The sequence below is a fragment of the Pithys albifrons genome, chromosome 25, assembly GCF_047495875.1.
Source record: "Pithys albifrons albifrons isolate INPA30051 chromosome 25, PitAlb_v1, whole genome shotgun sequence".
NCBI lineage: Eukaryota > Metazoa > Chordata > Aves > Passeriformes > Thamnophilidae > Pithys > Pithys albifrons.
In genome coordinates this window covers 3,304,732-3,321,680 of record NC_092482.1, presented here as the reverse complement: position 1 = coordinate 3,321,680, position 16,949 = coordinate 3,304,732, and the positions used below count along the sequence as shown (strand labels likewise).

At 55.6% G+C, this 16,949-nt stretch overlaps 2 protein-coding genes across 21 annotated transcripts in view; one reads left to right on the top strand and one right to left on the bottom strand.

Annotated features, from left to right (window-relative positions):
- KANSL1 (KAT8 regulatory NSL complex subunit 1) overlaps positions 1–7,507 on the top strand; it is a 104,379-nt gene extending 96,872 nt beyond the window's left edge. For 3 of the 4 annotated variants that reach the window (XM_071577376.1, XM_071577375.1, XM_071577377.1), the window contains exons 9-15: positions 29–187; positions 465–616; positions 2,453–2,571; positions 2,842–2,899; positions 3,725–3,837; positions 4,790–5,036; positions 5,483–7,507. In XM_071577376.1, the coding sequence (XP_071433477.1) occupies positions 29–187; positions 465–616; positions 2,453–2,571; positions 2,842–2,899; positions 3,725–3,837; positions 4,790–5,036; positions 5,483–5,773 (1,139 nt within the window). In that variant the 3' untranslated portion in view covers positions 5,774–7,507. The remainder of the gene's footprint in view (positions 1–28; positions 188–464; positions 617–2,452; positions 2,572–2,841; positions 2,900–3,724; positions 3,838–4,789; positions 5,037–5,482) is intronic. The other variant, XM_071577378.1, reaches the window with a different exon arrangement.
- A 2,921-nt stretch (positions 7,508–10,428) lies between these two features.
- MAPT (microtubule associated protein tau) overlaps positions 10,429–16,949 on the bottom strand; it is a 46,234-nt gene continuing 39,713 nt past the window's right edge. For 14 of the 17 annotated variants that reach the window (XM_071577385.1, XM_071577380.1, XM_071577379.1 and 11 more), the window contains 3 exons: positions 14,647–14,728; positions 13,691–13,803; positions 10,429–11,474 (listed from right to left, as the gene is read on the bottom strand). In XM_071577385.1, the coding sequence (XP_071433486.1) occupies positions 11,259–11,474; positions 13,691–13,803; positions 14,647–14,728 (411 nt within the window). In that variant the 3' untranslated portion in view covers positions 10,429–11,258. Of the gene's footprint in view, positions 11,475–11,842; positions 11,984–13,690; positions 13,804–14,644; positions 14,729–15,087; positions 15,127–16,949 lie in introns of those variants that run through there. The other 3 variants (XM_071577381.1, XM_071577396.1, XM_071577389.1) reach the window with 3 other exon arrangements.

The window sequence follows — 16,949 nt, the reverse complement described above, 5'->3', positions numbered from 1 at the left end:
ATAGCTCTTTCTCTGTTCCCCTCCTCAGAGCGCTCACAGCCAAAAACCCAACCAGACAAGGCTCACAGGCCGCCTTTAGACGATATTTCGGCCGTGGCCAAGGCCGAGAGAGCGCCAGAGCGCTCTGCCCAGCCTGCTGCCCATGACAAAAAGAGAGTGCGAGACTGCTCATCTGAGAGGAGCGAAGGTAGGCCCCCAGGGGCAGGTGTCTCGGGGGGAGCTTGGGCTTTGCTGCACACCCAGCCCCTCTGGGGGCACGCACTGCTTCGAGCCGCCGCTCCGACCGCTTCTCCCCAGGGCAGGGCTCTGCCAGCCTGGAAGGTGCTTCTCTGTCCTGCCAAGAGCTCCTCAGCACTGGCCGTTTCTGGTGCACATGGTCCTTTTCTCTCCTCCACTTCCACCACCCCCCTGGGTGGGTTGGTTCTTGGCTAATGCTCTCCGTTCTCTCCCGTCCTCCCCTGCAGTGTTGAAGCATCACACGGACGTCGGTGGCCCGAGCTACCTGTCAACAGCTGTGACCCCCACCCCTCACAGCCCCATAGCTCGGCAACTGTCCACCTCCTCAGAGGGCTCAGCTCCCGCCAGCTCCTCCTCCCAGGGCACCTCCAGCACCGCCGTGAGTATCTGCTGCCCTCCTGGCAGAGGGTTGGAGCTCAGCTCCATCGTGGGGGCTCAGCTTTGGAGCAGTTCTTAGGCTGGACCCTGCTTAGTGGTGCTCTTGCCATGCCAGACCTGTTGGTCCAGCTGATGGTGGGGTTGTTGACCCTCTTCACTCTGCCTTTCCTGGCATTCCGGGATGGATGTTGGCTGTGCAAAGCCTGTGAGTGCAGTTACAGGTTCACCATCAGCTCAGTAACTGCTGAGGAACATTCCTGTTCCCAGCAGTCCCTTGGCTTCGCTCCATGGTTTCTGAAGTTGTGTGGGGATGCCAGGAAGAGAATTGCTGAGCACCAGTAGTGCAGCTGCTGGAACAGTGGAGCTTCCACTGGTGCAGCTTTCCCTGGGCTGTGGATGGAGTTGGGGTCACAAGTCCATGGCACAAGTGTTGGTTTAGATCTTTCAGTTATACACAAACTTCAGCAGTTGCTTAACTCAGACCACCTTCTGCTCAGCCATGCTCAGCCTCCCAAAATGCTCAAGGACAGCAGGATTTGGGACCTTTGTGGGGGTGAGCAGGACTATAACTGCCTCCCACCATGCTCCGGGACAGATGGTTAGCAGAGCTCCTCCACCGTCCTCACAGAGCCTGACCCTCGTTAGCAAAAGCTCTTGACTGAAGGTCTGAATTCTGCTGTGTCCCACAAGTGTCCCAGTGAGGAATTTGGCTCCTGTCTGGCCACCCCAGTTGGTGGTTTGGGCAGCAACCCAAGCTGGATGTGACCCAGAGACAACAGAGCAGGACTCCTTGAACCCTGACAGGGAAACCAGGGTGGGTAAGAGATGTCTGTCCCTGGCAGAGCTGAGGCACCACTTCCAGCTCAGCCTTGTGTGCCTTTGTCCCTGCTCCAAGCCTGTTGCTGTGGGGTTCCAGGTCCTGCCTGTGTTCCTTCAGTGTGGAATTCAGTTGCTGCATCATCACCTGTGACATCAGGGGGGTGGGAATTTGGCTGTGGCAGGTTCCCAGCATTTGGGTTCCCACCTGTTCCTACAGTGACAGCCACAGGACTCTGAGGAGTCTGAGGATGTGGCAAATCCCAGGTGACCTCGTCAGGGAAGAAGAGCCATTTGTATCTCAAGCTGATCCGTGAGGATTCGTGTCACTGCAGCACCAGCACTGCTGTCACAGGTTTTTGGAGGAGACAGATGGTGGAAGAGCTCCCAATGTTCAAGGTTTAAACAGATCAATGAAGAGCTTATTTGTGTCTTGGAGCATCTGCTCTGGCTGGAAGCACAAGGCAGGTGGAGCTGTTGGGCTCCTGGTACAGCTGTCAGGGCTGGGGATGAGCTCCTGTCTGACTGCTCTGCTGCTCCTGTGCCACAGGGTCACCTGGAGGGGGCTTAGGCCCCTGCAGGGACATGAGCAGGGCGGCTGTTCCCTTGTTCCTCGTGGTTCCCAGCCTTGTTTATGTTGGCAGTAGAAAACTGGATTATATGGGACACTTCTGCCCTTGGTGGGTTAGTTTGTGAGCCAGATCAATGTCCTGACCCAGCTGACTGTGCAGCAACTGGTGCCAGCGTGAGGATGGTGGCTGGAGCTTGGCAGCTCTGCCTCACCTTGTTCTGGTGCCCTCAGGGACCAAAGCCCTTGTTTGGACCTCCCAAGTCAAAGATTTTGGGGTGGGAAGGGGCCTTGGATCAAGCAGTAGGTGACCTCCACACTGATGCAAGTTGCTCTTGGTTCTGAAGTGTCCATAGGTCGTACAAGGCCATTTGGTTCTTGTTCCATCAATGGCTTTCCAACATGACAAAACCCACATCCCTTCCTCACGTGGCTCTTGTGTCCTCCTTGCAGCAGCCGAGGAGGAGGAGAGGAGAAAGCTCCTTCGACATCAACAACATCGTCATCCCGATGTCTGTGGCTGCCACAACCCGAGTGGAGAAGCTGCAGTACAAGGAGATCCTCACACCCAGGTACTGCCTGATCCCCCTGTGGGCAAGGGGCTTGCCTTGCTGCCTCTTTGGGAATAAGGGACAGTTTGGAAGTGCTGCAGCCTCTGCTCTGCTCCCTCTGCCCTTGGAATGCTCCAGCCTCCAGCAAGGAGGTCTGGTGCTTAAAGCTGAGCCTGCCTGTGTTGCTCCTTGTGGAAGGGTGGAATTTCCTTGTTCCCTAAAGCTCATGGTGGGGGTGTGTGCAGCTGGTTCTGGCTGTGCCCTGACTGGTGCCCACTGGTATCGTTGCAGCTGGCGTGAGGTGGATGTCAGCGCTCTGAAAGCGAACCCTGAGGAGGACAACGACGAGGTAAGAGGGACTTCATTTCCCAGGTAACATGGGATGGGGTTGGTGGTGGCTGAACTGTGTCCACAGAGGGAGGGAACACACCGACCTCTGCAGGGGACCAGCTGCTGTTGGTGCCTTTACAGGAAAGGCACGAGAAGTTGGGTTACCTGGCTGGGCACAGCTGAATCCAAGGGCTGATTGCTGTCAGGAGGCCTCTCTTGGTCGCCAGTGTCTTTGTGAAATAGGCTCATGAAGAAATCATGACCAGCCACTATAGTTATTAGTTAGTATTTTAGTTAAATTGATGATGATATTTCTTTAAATCTCTGTGTGAGTACTTCCATTTTGGGATAAGTGGCTTTCCTTTGGTTTTTAGTTCTTAATCTCTTCCTAAGCAGTGCAGACTCAGTTTAACAAGGTGCTCTCATACTCATTCTTAGCACCTGCCTCTCTCAGGCACTGATATCTGCTCTCTGGTGACCAGTGACAGGACGCAGGGAACAGCATGAACCTGTGCCAGGGAGGGTTGGGCAGGACCTCAGGAAAAGGCTCTTCCCCCAGAGGGTGGTGGGCACTGACCAGGCTCCCAAGGGTTTGGTCACGGCCCTGAGGCTGCCAGGGCTCCAGGAGTGTTTGGACAACACTCTGAGGGACAGGGTGGAATTGTTGGGGTGTCTGTGCAGGGCCAGGGGTGGGACTGGATGGTCCTTGGGGGTCCCTCCCAGCTCAGGATATTTTGCGATGAACATTTAAACCCTCGCTGTAGCTGATGTTGGCAAAACCACATGTAGGTGGTTGTTTAATGGAAGAAAGCTCTGACCAAGCCCCGTGTCCTTCCCTTTGCAGATGGAGGACTTGTCTGACTCGGCCTTCGCTGCTCGGCACGGGAAGTGTGAGGAGATGGAGCGGGCGCGGTGGCTCTGGAGCACGAGTGTGCCCCCGCAGCGCCGCGGCAGCAGGTGTGGCACTGCCCGCTGTCTGCCCCAGCAGGGGCATCCCCTGGGAGCCTTCATTAGTTCAGCTGATCCATAAAAATGCTGTAAAGCTTGTGCTGGTGTTGGGAAGTTTGGCACCATCCAGCTTGAGGTGCCCATGTGGGAGCAGGGCACAGTCTGCTTAGGTGACACCCCGGTTTGGTTGCAGAGAACTCTTGCACCAGCTGTTTGGATTCTGCTTTCTCAAGCACTTCCCACTGCTCCAGAAGTGTGGGAGCTGATGTGGGAGTCCAGAGGAAAGTGCAGGGAGCAGTGGCTGTGCTCATCCTGCCCCATTTACACAGATCTTCTGTTCCTCTGGTCTCTGGGCACCCCATTCCCTCTCCACAGTGTTGTGTCTAAAACCTCCCACGGTTCCCACCTGTTGATCTCATCAGAAACCTGCACAAGAAGAGATTTGCTCTTCTCCATCCCTTTTCCAGCCTGTGGGTTTTTATCTGGATATCTGTGTTGGGACTCAGACTTTGTTAATCCTTGGTTAAAATCTGAAGTCTCAGTGTTTCACTGTGCTCCTCCTACTCCCAGCTGCTGAACTGGTGCCTTTCCAGCTTTGCTGGTTCCCTGCCCTGGGTCCCTGAGCTGCTGCCAGGGGTCACATGGTGTGTGCAGATGGGAAATATTTGGAAAGACCAATTTTGAAGTGTCTTGATTTCATAGGGAGCTTCTTACCATGGTGTTCATGCAGCACTGGGAGTGTGGGAGCCATGTGGGACACGGAGCCCCAGGAGAGCAGCATCCATGGGGAAAAGCTACACCAGGACAGGCTGGGTCTGGGTGGGTTTAACTGGGCTGTGGCATTCCCTGCTTCTGCTGCATCCCTGTGCTGTTCCCAGTGAGATGGAAGGGATCATGGTGTGGCATCGGTGGGTGGGAGCACAGCTGGGCCTCACAGCTCTCCCCACTGCTTCTGTCTCAGGTCCTACAGATCCACGGATGGACGGACAACCCCCCAGCTGGGCACCCCCTCGACCCCCCAGCCAGCATCCCCCGAGGTGGGCAGCTGCCACTCGCACACAGAGCTGTCCCACACCCACTCCCCGCGCAGCCCCATCAGCCCCGACCTGCTCTGTGCCCCCCTGACCCCCCTGTCCCGCGACTCCCTGCGGCTCCTGTCCAGCGAGGACACGCGCTGCTCCACGCCCGACACCAGCCTGGACGAGCAGGTGGGTTCTGGCTCTGCCCGGGGCAGGGGCGGCACCGCGGGTGGGTGGGACCCACCCAGCACTGGGATAGGGGCGGCACCGCGGGTGGGTGGGACCCACCCAGCACTTGGATGTGGCTGTGGAGGGGCAGGTGGAAAACCTGCACGTGGGAAATGGGCCCAGCGGGATGCAGAGTGTGGTGTGGGGCAGCTGGAGGCTCTCTCAGCAAAGCAAGAGGCTCTCCCAGTAAAGCAGGAGGCTCTTCCAGCAGAGCAGGAGCTCCTCCATCAACTGTGGCTCCTTGTCGAGCTGCCGTGTCCTCCCCACATCTGAAGCTTCCCAAGCGCTGTCCCCGGGCTGGGACACAACACGGGGGAGCTGCTGCTCCGCTGCCGCAGCGGGAATGGCTCAGGGAGCACAGGAGCGTTTCCAGAGGATTCCCTGTGACTGAGTTCTCTCCCCCTCAGGCCGTGCAGCCCTGGGAGCGACGCACCTTCCCGCTGTCCTACGACCCCCGGACAGAGTGCGAGGACCAATCCGACCCCCAGGACCGGTTGTCGCGCTGCACCCGCCGCACGTCGGGCAGTAAATCCTCCCGGGAATCCGATGGCACTTCGGCTTCGCCCAGCCTGGCCAGCCTCAAGAGCCGAACCCCGCTGGCCCCTCCCTCCTCCTCCTCCTCTTCCTCTTCTTCCTCCTCCTCCTCCTCCTCCTCCTCCTCCTCCTGCTCCGCAGTCCTGCGGCCAGCGCACAGATAGAGACACACGGGGAGACATGAGCAAACCAACACACAGAACTAACTCTTGGCATTAAAGCTTCCAAAATCTGCGTTTGATATTCAAACATCCTGCCGGGAATTTTCACAGTTTTTAGTGAATTTAAGGAGTTTAGAAACTGTTTTTTGTTTTCTTTTTTTGTTTTCTTTTTTTTTTCTTTTTCCTTTTTTTTTTTCTTCTCCATGTTTCCTCGTCACATGAATGAGCCCCCAGATTCCTCCCAGTGGAGTGAAGCCTCGGGAGGGGAGCAGCCCACCAGACCCCCTCCCCTTCCCTCCCCTCCTTAGGTGTATAAAACTAGAGCACAGGATTTAGCTGACTAGCAGATTTCAGGGATAGTTTTTCCCAACAAAAGGGTGTCGTTTTCTCTTAACCTGCTCCCTGCCCCCCTCCCTCCCTGAAAGGTTTTAGTGGAGTGAAATTAGTGGTGAAAAGTGATGTCTTGGGATTGCAACCTTCACTGTCTGGCTGTCCTCACCTGCAGAGTGCCCACCTGCACCTCCTCCCTCCTGCATTTCCCTCCCCCAGGTTGTAGTTCCAGGTATCCTGAGGGAGGATTCTGCCCCTCCTTGATCCTTCCTCTGCCCCCGTGGCCACCTCCCCCTTCCTTCTCCCCAGGTTTGGAGCAGCCCTTGTTGTGCCTGCTGGGGGGAAAGGAGGGACCTTTGGCTGCTCCAGCTCTGCATGGAAAGAGTGGCACTTGGGAAGCAGCTTGTGTGTCCATCTGCCGGTTTGGAGGGCAGGGAGGGGATGCTCTGAGCAGGAGCAGAATTCCAGGGGCACTTGGATGCCCTTTGGGGCTGAGGCTGATCCAGCTGGACCCGTGGGGCTGTTGCTGGGGGTGGGCAGTGGGGACGAGGCAGGGCCAGGGTGGTCCTGGGGGTGAGAGCTCAGAGAGGGGAGGCAGCTTGGGGGGGTTGGGGTGTCACCACAGCTTCGCTCCACTCCCGCCTGGCCCAGCCCTGGGGGCAGCTCTGCCCTACGTCCCACGTGCCCCCTCTGACAGGTGTTTGAGTTTGGACCCAAGTTCGCTGCCGTTCCCTCCCCTGCCCTCGGCCCCTTCCGCACCCGCAGTGGCTCCGGATCCCGCGCACCGTCCCCATCCGGAACGCTTCCCATCCTGACGGTGTGGCTCCTGGTCCCTGTCCTGTTGCTATAGCCTTGTGCCTGTCTTATGTATAATCACATCACCAAAAAAAAAAAACCTCAAGAAAAAAGCAAAAAAAAGCAAAAAAAAAAAAAAGAGAAAAAATACAAAGGACTTTTTTTTTTTCCTCCCCTCCCATTTTGTAATCGTAATGAAATAGTCGCTGAACTGCTTCACCATCGGGGTGTTCACAATTTTCAACATTATCTGGTGGTTTTGGTTCTGTTCCACTTTAAAGGATCCATCACGTTTCTTTAAAACAAAAAAACCCCACGACAACGGCGCTACCATATCCCTCTGCAGAAGTGCTTTTCTATTTATAAGGTTGAAAATTCTGAATAACCCTTTTAGCATTATAAAAACCACACACACACAAAAGAAACAAACCCACCTTGTATTTTGTAAATATTTTCTTTTCCTGCTTTGAGCTGTGTAATGTCCTTGTTATATAGAAATGCTTTTCTTCCGAGAAGCTGATCTTTGTTAATGTCTTGATTCTGTTGGCAAAGCACAAATGTGCTTATAAAAAAAAAAAAAGAAGAAAAGATTAAAAAAAAATTAAAATGGAATGTTCAGTGTGATGAGAGTGAAATGCCAGGCTGGGACGGGGAAGGGGCCCTTTGACACACTCGGATCAACTGCTTCCCTCCCACTCCACATTTCAGGGACCTCTTTTTTCCTCTGTGTTATTTCCCAGTAGTTCTGTCGGTGAGAAGGAATTGTCCTGTGGGAGCTCTGGATTTGGGCTTTGCTCTGGGGTAAGTGACGGAGCAGGACCAGGGCTCTGGTGCTTCCCTGGGACTGAGCTCTGCTTCCCATGACTCCATCCAACCCCCTTGGCTGGGGTTTAATTCACATTTTGGGGGTTCACCAAGTGCTGGATCACACCGAGGGCCTGTTGGTGGGGAGCATTTGCCCTTGTGGTGGGAGTGGTTCAATGTTTGCAGGAGGTGAGTGGGGGAAGGTGACTGTGAGTGCCCCTGTGGTCCCAAAATAAGGGAATTGTACTCTATGGCTTGTTATCCCAGCAGATGGGAAATGGAAAGTGATTATTAGCCAGGTGATCAAAGCAGCAGCCTGGGCATCACTAAGTTCAGGACAAGGCATCAGCAGGGCAGGAAGAATCCAACTGGAAAAGCAAACGGCATGAGCAGCTGTGCCAGGCTGGAAACTTCCCCCTGCATGAGGCAGGTGAGTCCTGGGGAGGATGAGGAGTGATGTGACCTTGTGGTGGCCCTTGGACTGCAAGTGGTTTATTGGGCATGGTGAGATTTGGTCAAAGAATGGACTCTCTGATCCTGGAGGTCTTTTCCAGCTTTAATGATTCTGTGATTCCAGGAAAGCTGCAGCTGGTGAGGGGCTGGAGTTGGGGAATGGGGCACTGCCAGGACCCAAAGCAGCCCCTGACTAGCAGGGTTTGGTCTTGCTCCACCTCAGAGAATGTCCTGTCCATGTTCTGGGACCTAAAATAGCCCTTGGACTTCTGGCTGCAGGGGCTCTGCACCCCAGGAAGAAGTGAAGGAAAATGAAAACTAGTCCTGCAGCCCTGTGGATTACCTGCCCAGGAGGATGGCTCTCTCTCCCCTCTCCCCACCCTGTCCTTGCTCCCCCCATGCAAAAGAGGCTCCAGTTGTCGTTATCGTAGTAATGACTTTATTTCCAAATTCACTTTTACGGCAACAGTGTAAACCAGTTGTTAAACACACGATACACTATGGACACCCACAGACAGAAGCTAAGCTAGAATGATACACTGAGATCAAACCTTCCCTCCCTGCCCCGGGGGCAACGGGGCTGCCAACACCACACAGGCTGGCACCGACCTTCGCTGCCAACCAGATCTGTTTGGAGTGCAGATATAGGATTTTTTTCTTTTTTTTTTAATCAGTGCCGGTTTTAACCCTTTTCAGACCAAGATGTGTGTGGAGTAAAGGAAAAGCCGGGGGGTCAGGCTGTCCTGCTGCTCACGGGGACCCTCAGGCCTGGGTCTGAACGCAGGGTCAGGGCGGGGGACATGGCTCGGGTTGGTGGAGGGGACAGCGGGTGACAAGGTGGATGGCAAGGGCTGTCCTGGGACGGGGTGGCTGAGGACACTCACAGCGGGAAGGGGCTGCTCACTGGAGCTCGGCACACCCAAGGACGTCCCTGTCCCTCGGTGTCCCTCGGAGCTGCACAGAAGGGCCAGGGTTGGGCACCTGCAGCCCAAAGGGGATAAAGGGGTGATGCTTTGGGGGTTCTCCCACTTGCTCGTTTGACAGAGGACAAAAACTGTGTTGGCTCCTACAGCGATACAGAGTCAGGGACGGAGCACAGAGTTACAATCATGGAGTCAACTGAACGGAGCGAGTGACAAGCTGGATGTGGTGTGGTGGTGGTGCTGGACCAGCCTTTCCCCAGCAGTAAAGCAGCTCCTGGGGCTGCAGAGAGAAGGACTGGGCCCCCCAAACAGCCAGCCCCCAGCCCCAGGCATCCATCCAGCAGCCCCATGGAGGCACACGGCGCACGAAGGTGGGTCTGAAGCTCCTGCAGGACTGGGAGTGAGTTCTATGCTGGGAGGAACTGCTGCCCTGCCCAGGAACAGCTCTCTGACAGCCCTGGTGGCACCCAGCCACCTCCCCAAGGACAACCAGGGCCCCAAGCCCCAGCATGACCCTCTTCCAGCCCCATCAGACCAGGATTCCAGGCCTTGCTGGGAAAACAAGGCTTTCCCTGCAGCTGAGCCCTTGGGGTGCACAGCCTGGGGCCCATCCTGTGCCCCCTCTGCCCTCACCACTGCCAGCTGCACCCCAAGAGCTCAGCTGGTGCTTCTAGGGGACACAGGGCGGGAGGACACACAGCTGCACTGGTGGCATCTCAGCCTCTTTGGTTGTAGAAGGAAGGGGCAGGTGGGGACAGCCACAGGACCCCCTTGTGCTCCCCAGGGAGCCACAGGAACAAAAGCAGCAAAAGAAAGAACCAGCTCCCCTCCCTGAGCAGTGCTGGGGGTGGTCAGAGCTGTGTGAGGGACACTGAGGGGTGACACACTACCAACTCCAACCCAGGGAGCGCCTGGAAGGGGGTTCAGTGCCAGGGAGCTCAGGCTGGGGCTGGGGGAGCTGCTGCACCTCCCTGGAGTCCTCCCGGGGGTCTCCTACCGCTGCCACCGGCACAGCAGGGCCACGGAGCCGCCGCCTCCGCCATCGCTGAGCTGACCTTGCAGGGAAAGAAAGAGAACAACCCAAAAATGTCACAAGCTGCACCCAAAGCCAGGAGCCATCCCAGCCCTGGAGCTGCGAGTGCCCCTCGTCCAACATCCAGGCGGGGCTGGGAGACGCCGGGCCCCGGAGAGCCCAACGCAGCCCCCGGCCCCCCCCGGGGCACAGGCAGGGGCTCTGTGCCCACCTCCCACCCGGCAGACATGCAGTGCCGGCACAACCTGGAGCTGGCACGACCCAGAGCCCGGACGAGTCCCCAGCTGGGCTGCGGCGGAGCCGGCGCGGGGCAGCTCAAAACTACTTACAGCATTTATTTTTCTTTTTTTTTTTTAAACACATGCTCGTTTATGAAAACAATCACCCTGGCACGGTCCAAGCATATACAGACAAATCTACTCTACGACACGAGGGGCTGCCAAAGGAATGGGGAAAAGCCTCTACTCATCCACTCAGCGGTTCCAGCACAGCCACGGAGAGGGGGAACCCTGGGGTCGCCTGTACTCCAGCTGCCGGAGCTGAGAGCGGGGCTGGGGGTACCTGGCCGTTTTCTTCAGACACATCTCGGCTTTCGGAGATAAAAACAAAAGGTTTCTTCCAAATCAGCAGGCAAATTTAACGCAGGGAGGGAGGGAGGGCACCTCCCCGCAGCCCCTGGCTGTGCACCCAGGACACGTCCGGCCCTCGGGCCAGCCCGGCCATCCTCAGGGGGACGAGCATGGGGAGGTCACAGCCCCTTCCCCGAGGGCCACCCGCTGCCCTGTGCCAGTGTGGGGTGCTGGGTCAGCGTCGTGCTGGGGCCGCCCCCTCGGGCCCCCTCCCAGGGCGGCCCCGGGCAGGGCTGGGACAGCGAGGGACGCGCCAGGGAAGTGCAGGGACAGGGACGGGCTGTGCGCTCCGAGGAGCAGGGGGAGAGGAGGTTTTGTACCTCATAGTGTCACTGATTTTGAAGTCCTGGAGCTAGAGCTGAATGAACAGTAAAAGCAGGTTAAATCATTAACCAGTTAGGGACGGGGAAGCAGCTGTAAAAGGAACAGAGGAAGAAGGCCAGATTATTATTTTTGTTTCTTTTCTCTTTTTTTTTTGTTTCCTTTCCTTGTCTTCTCTCCTGGGCGCCGCTGTGCCCCGATCACAAGCCCTGCTTGGCCAGCGAGGCAGACACCTCGTCGGCTAGCGTGGCCAGCTGGGGGGAGTCCACCAGGTTGATGCTGCCGGTGGAGGACACGTTGCTAAGGCGGCGCGGGGAGGCATCTCCGGAGATGGTGGGGGACTTGTAGACGATTTCGGCGCCGTGGTCGGTCTTGGCTTTGGCGTTCTCACGGAAGGTCAGCTTGTGGGTCTCAATCTGTGAGGAGAGGGGAGGGCTGTGAGGGGCTGGTTGGACCTGCCAGGTGTGTCCAACTCCAGTGCAGCCACTGAGAGGCGGGAGGAAAGCTCCAAGTGTGTTGAACCAGCAGCCCCAGTCCTCAGGCACATCCCTTCCAGTGGCCTGCACAGGGAACCGGCACAACCAGAGCATCTTGGGGTGCTGCCAAATCCTGCCCTGGTGTGGCAGGACTGAGAGCACAACCTGGGCTGCTCCCACTCCCCTGGCAGAGATTTAGGGTGGGTGGCATCCCCATATGGCACATGAAGCTTCCCCTTAACCCACAGAGCTGCTCCCAGGAGCCAAACCCCTCTCCCAGCCAGCAGAGGTGAACTGGATGGGGTTTGTTACTTACTGGTGCCCTCCCCAGCCAAGTGCAAGGCTGGGAGCTGGCTCTCCATGAGGGTGGGTGGCTCCAGCACCAGGGCCTGGAGCCCAGCGGGGTCTGGGCTCGGGGTCCGGGTCTTGTCTTCCTTGCCTTTCTCTCTCTATAGGTGAAGAAACCCACCCAGGGCAGTGGGGGGCAAAAAATGCATCAGCAACAAAAAACATAACCTGATAAATGTCAGCCAGAAGGAAAAAAGACAAAAATATAGAAAAGAAATAGAAAACTGGGGAGAAAAAGATCTGAAAAACAGGGCCATTCACTGACTCATAGGAAGAAGAGTGGCTGCCTTTGGAGCTGGGGAGGAAAAGTCTCCAGGTGTGCCAAGGGAGAGCACAGACACTTTGGGAGAGCACGGGGCATCCTGGCTCCTCACAGGAGACCCAGTTCAGGGCAGCACAGGAGCCACAGTTCAGCTTGAGAAGCTGTGGACTGTGAGTTCAAACCTGGATCTTGTGTCACAGAGCAAGGAGGGGACTTGGGGACATGAGAAAGGCTGGGGAAGGGGCAGCAGAGCCACCCACAGCTGTGCTGTGTGGAGGGAAGGCAGGGCTCAGCTGGGTCCTGTCCCCTTCAGTGCTGCCTGAGGGTGAACCCTGTTGTGAACAGGAATGGGCTGGAGATGGGAAGCAATCTGAGGCAGCACCTGAACTCAGTTACAACCACAACCTCCTCCACATGTGAATTTAGGCACTGGAGGGGCAACTGCCACATGCAGGAAGGCTGAAGTGGTGAAGTCAGTGCTGGGTTACACTTTTGCAGAGCAATTCCCATGTAAAAAGCAAGTTCTCCAAACTATGGCCCAGTGAATGTGCTGGGATGTGGAAGAATTGTCCCTGTAGCCGTAGAACGGACGGGAAAGGGCTGAGTGAAGCACAGGGAAGGCTGATGCACAGCAGAGAGAAGGGTAAGGAAGTCAAGCGGTCCCGCAGTCAGAGGCCAGCTGGAGGTGCACAGAGAACATGTGGGCAAGAACAAAGTGCCAAAACACAGGAGCTGAAACAGAACCTTCCCCTCCCACTGAGAAAAAAGGGATGGAAAAACAAGCAAGATAAAAATGCTATTTTTGGTGGGAAATTGACCCCTGTGTGTCACCAGGCTGGAGTCTCAGCTTTGTGCTTACCTGATGTCCTCACTCCCTGCCTGCTGCGGACTCGGTGGCCTTGAAGCCAAGGCTGTGGAGGTGTTTTACTTGGCTGAGGCTCACTGAAGTTGTCATCAAAGCCTCAGTGGGAACAGCTCACCCCACGTTTTGTGCTTCCCTGACCTGAGTGGCTTTTGTCTTTCAACTTCAACCCCCCCCAGACACCTCCTCCCTACACAGAGCCCTTGGTTAGGAAGGAGAGATCACCTTCTGAAGGGCCAGCCTGCTGCAAAGTCACCTGCTCTAAATAAAGCTGAGCTTTTAACGCTCCACTTTTGCTGGGACCCACCACCTCTGCAGCTCCCTGAGCTGCCATAGCACTGACACAGAGTGCACAGGAGTTGCTGACAGTGACACTTCATGGGAAAGGTTTGAGACACAAACACAAACTTCAGAGACAGTGGAAAGAGCAGGAAACCACAGGAGAGGCTGCCACTGACATCAGACCTCATTTGTGTGGCCACAGGCCAGAAAGGACACAGACTGGAATCCTGACAGCTCTGCCACAGCTCTGCAGCAGCAGATGTCCCCTGGGATGGCACAGGCAGCCTGGTAGCCCTGAGCAGGACCCTCTCCAAGCCCAGACTCCAACCCCTCTGCACTTTCACACCTGCTCACACACAGACACAGCAGAACGTGCCTGTTCCCAACCCAGTGCCCCTTTACCTTTTTATTCCCTCCTCCAGGGACGTGGCTGATGTTGTCTAAGGACCCGATTTTCGATTGCACCTTATCTTTGAAGTCCAGTTTCTCAGATTTCACCTCCACCTGGCCACCACCTGGAATAAAGAGCATGGACTGGGTCAGCACTGAGGTCTGAGCTGCTCCAAGGAGGCCCAGCCACAGCCCTTCGAGACTGAGCAGAGGGTGAGGCCCAGGGGAACAGCAGCAAAAGGGACCCCATGGTGATTTGGGAAACCCAGGAGTCAGGGTAAAGAGATTTCCCCAGGAATGCTGTGCAGAGCTGGTAGACACCTCAATGTTTTACAGAACCAAGGGCAGGGAGCTGACCTTAATCCCCTAAACACCAGCAGCCCCCCATTTATTCCTAAATATTTTCCACTTACAGGGGATGTGTTGGTATAGACAAAAGTATCCATGGATCACAGAATCACAGACTGGTTTGGGTTGGAGAGGACATTAAAGATCAATCAACCCACACCCTGCCATGGGCCGGGACATCTTCCACCAGCCCATGTTGCTTCAAGCCCCGTCAAACTTGACTTTGGACTTTTCCAGGGCTGGGGCAGCCACAGCTTCTCTGAGCAACCTGTGCCAGGGCCTGCCCACTCTCCCAGGGAAGGATTTCTTCCCAACATCCCATCTAAACCTGCCCCCTTTCAGCTTAAGGCCACTGCCCCTTGTCCTGTCACTCCACACCCTTGTGCAACGTCCTTCAGATCACAGAGATCCCTGCCCTGCTCTGAGCACAGGCAGACACAGCAGGTCTGGCAGCAACAGAGCTGGGAACAGCATCCAGCACTCCAGGGCTCATTCTGGTGCTCCAGACAGTGCTCCACGTGCCTCCCCTCACTCCCTGCTCTATCCCAACCCTCTCCCATCTGCAGACACTCCACAGGAGCCTGTGAGCTCCTGGGACAAAGCACAGCACCAAAGGGTACCTGGTTTGTGATGGATGTTGCCCAGGGAACCACATTTGGATGTCACATGGCTCAGGTCGACTGGCTTGTAAACGATTTGAACCTGCCCATAGGAGAGAGGAAAAAGGGATGAGCTCAGTGGCAGGATGGACTGGCTGGGGAGGGGGAACACAACACACAGCGGCACCTGAGCTGGACTGCAGGGAAAGGACAGTTCAAACCCCAGGAAGATTAATGACACAAAAGAAACTGTCATCAGAAATGGGAGATCATTAATGCCCGTGTGCAGGAGCCTCTTAACATGTCAGCATGCACGAGATCACCTCTCCACAGAGGGGGGAGTAGAGGCAATTTTAAAGTGCTCAAGTGAGAGAGAAAGTGGAGTGGTAATTAATTAAGATTTGCATACACATCATCCAAAAGGAGGAGATATACCAGAGAGAAAACATAAAAAATAAATACCTTTTCTGGTGTAAAACATAAAGCTTATGTCCACAAAAACTGAAAGAACAGAAATGATCAATGTGCACAGAACTTTTAAAAGAGTGACCAAAATATGCATTTCTGAAAAATGCTGTAACAGAAATAAGGGTTAAAAAAAAAAAACAAAAAAGAGGCAAAGTCTAAATATCTGGAGTTCACATCATAGAGATTAAAATGGCAGTTATAAAATACTGAACCACAGCAGCATTTTGTGATATTTACACTCTTTTTGATGTGTTTTCCACATTATGCCTCCGACCATGGGCTGCAGCAATTCCACAGGTCCCACCCCATTCACAGAGCACGGTGGCCTTTGCTCAGGGACACCAGGTGACACGGGACACACACACAGGGGACAGCGAGGAGGGGCTGGTTTAGTGCTACGTTAGCAGTTAAACAGCACAGTGGGAGCACCGACCCCTCGGGGACGGCAGAGCACGGCACACACACGGCAGCTACGGCAGGAGCAGCAGACAAGGGGCAGAAACATCCCCATAACCCCACCAGTCACCTCAGCCCTGGTTTGGGACTCACACCTGGGTGTGGGTCAGTTGTGGCTGGAGTTAGTGGGGCTGTGCAGGAGAAACTGGATCACTGACAGCTCGAGGTTGGTTCCTACACACTGGGGAGTGTCTGACCGGGGGGACAGCCTGGATTTCACGGGGAGCACATGCTGCTCTCCGTGTTTTCTCTGAGCACCACGGTGGGTGTGCTGCTCTCACAGACCTCAGGAAGGATGTGCCAGCACCAAAGGGAGCTTTGGAGAGGAAGTGACTCCTCCCAGCAGCCTCTGGACCAGCACAAAGGATTCACTGTAGCCACTGCTCTCCATCACACCTCAGCACCCTGAGCTGACTCAAAAGCCTCAGGGGAAGGTGCATCCTTTGGTTCTCACGTTGGCCCCAACACCCTCAGAGCTGGGTGCTGGCTTGTCACACCCCTGAGAAACACTCCTCCTCCTCCATCCTGGAGCCAGGAAAAGCATGGGAACAGAAGTTCAGAACCACCAGATCCCTGGGCTGACCTGCCTTGTCTCTGATGCTCACACAGACCAAAAGGCACATTTGACAGGAGACAGAGTGGGGGAATGAAGCCCCAGGGCCTGGGAGCACATCATGGACACAGACACGGAGACAGAGCTGGGGAAAGGTCACACATTTAATGCACTGGGCAGGAGAGGAGCCAGATTTGGCTGAAAGGCAGAAAACAGACCCTAAAAGGGCAGCTGGTGCCTCTCTAATCCCAGTGTGACCCCAAAGGGCCTACAAGCAGTTCAGGCACTACTGAGACCTGAGACTGAAAGACCTCCCATTATTTCCAGGGCAAACAATCAGCAATTGGAACTTTCTGCTCTCATTCCAGTTCCTTTTTTGACAGACAGGACTCCGTTATCCCTTCCCATCCTGCCTGGGAGCAGAGAGGAATCCTCCCCATTTTAGCAGGAAAGGAAAAGAGGAATAGAGTCATTTGCCTGGGAAACCAGTGCCAGAGACCTGGGGATCCCACCTCTCAGCATCAGCAGGGCTTTTTGTCTAATGCATCACCTGGTCAGAGCATTCACAGGCTTAAAATTCCAGGTACTGAGCTCAGGTAGTTCCCTGTGGAAGCAGGGATGGCTGGGCAGGTGGTCCCTGCTGATGTGTTGGGGGGGTTAAGACACAATGGCCATCAAAGCCCAGGGGTCTCCTGTTGCCCCTCTCCCAGAGGAGCCCCAAGGCCCATCCCTGCCCCCAGTACAGCCCATGCAGCCACATCACACAGGGCTTTCCTCTGATTGCTCCCAGAGCTGCTGCAGCCAGGCAGAGATCACAGGGTTTTCAGTGCTGGCAGGGCCTGGGGAG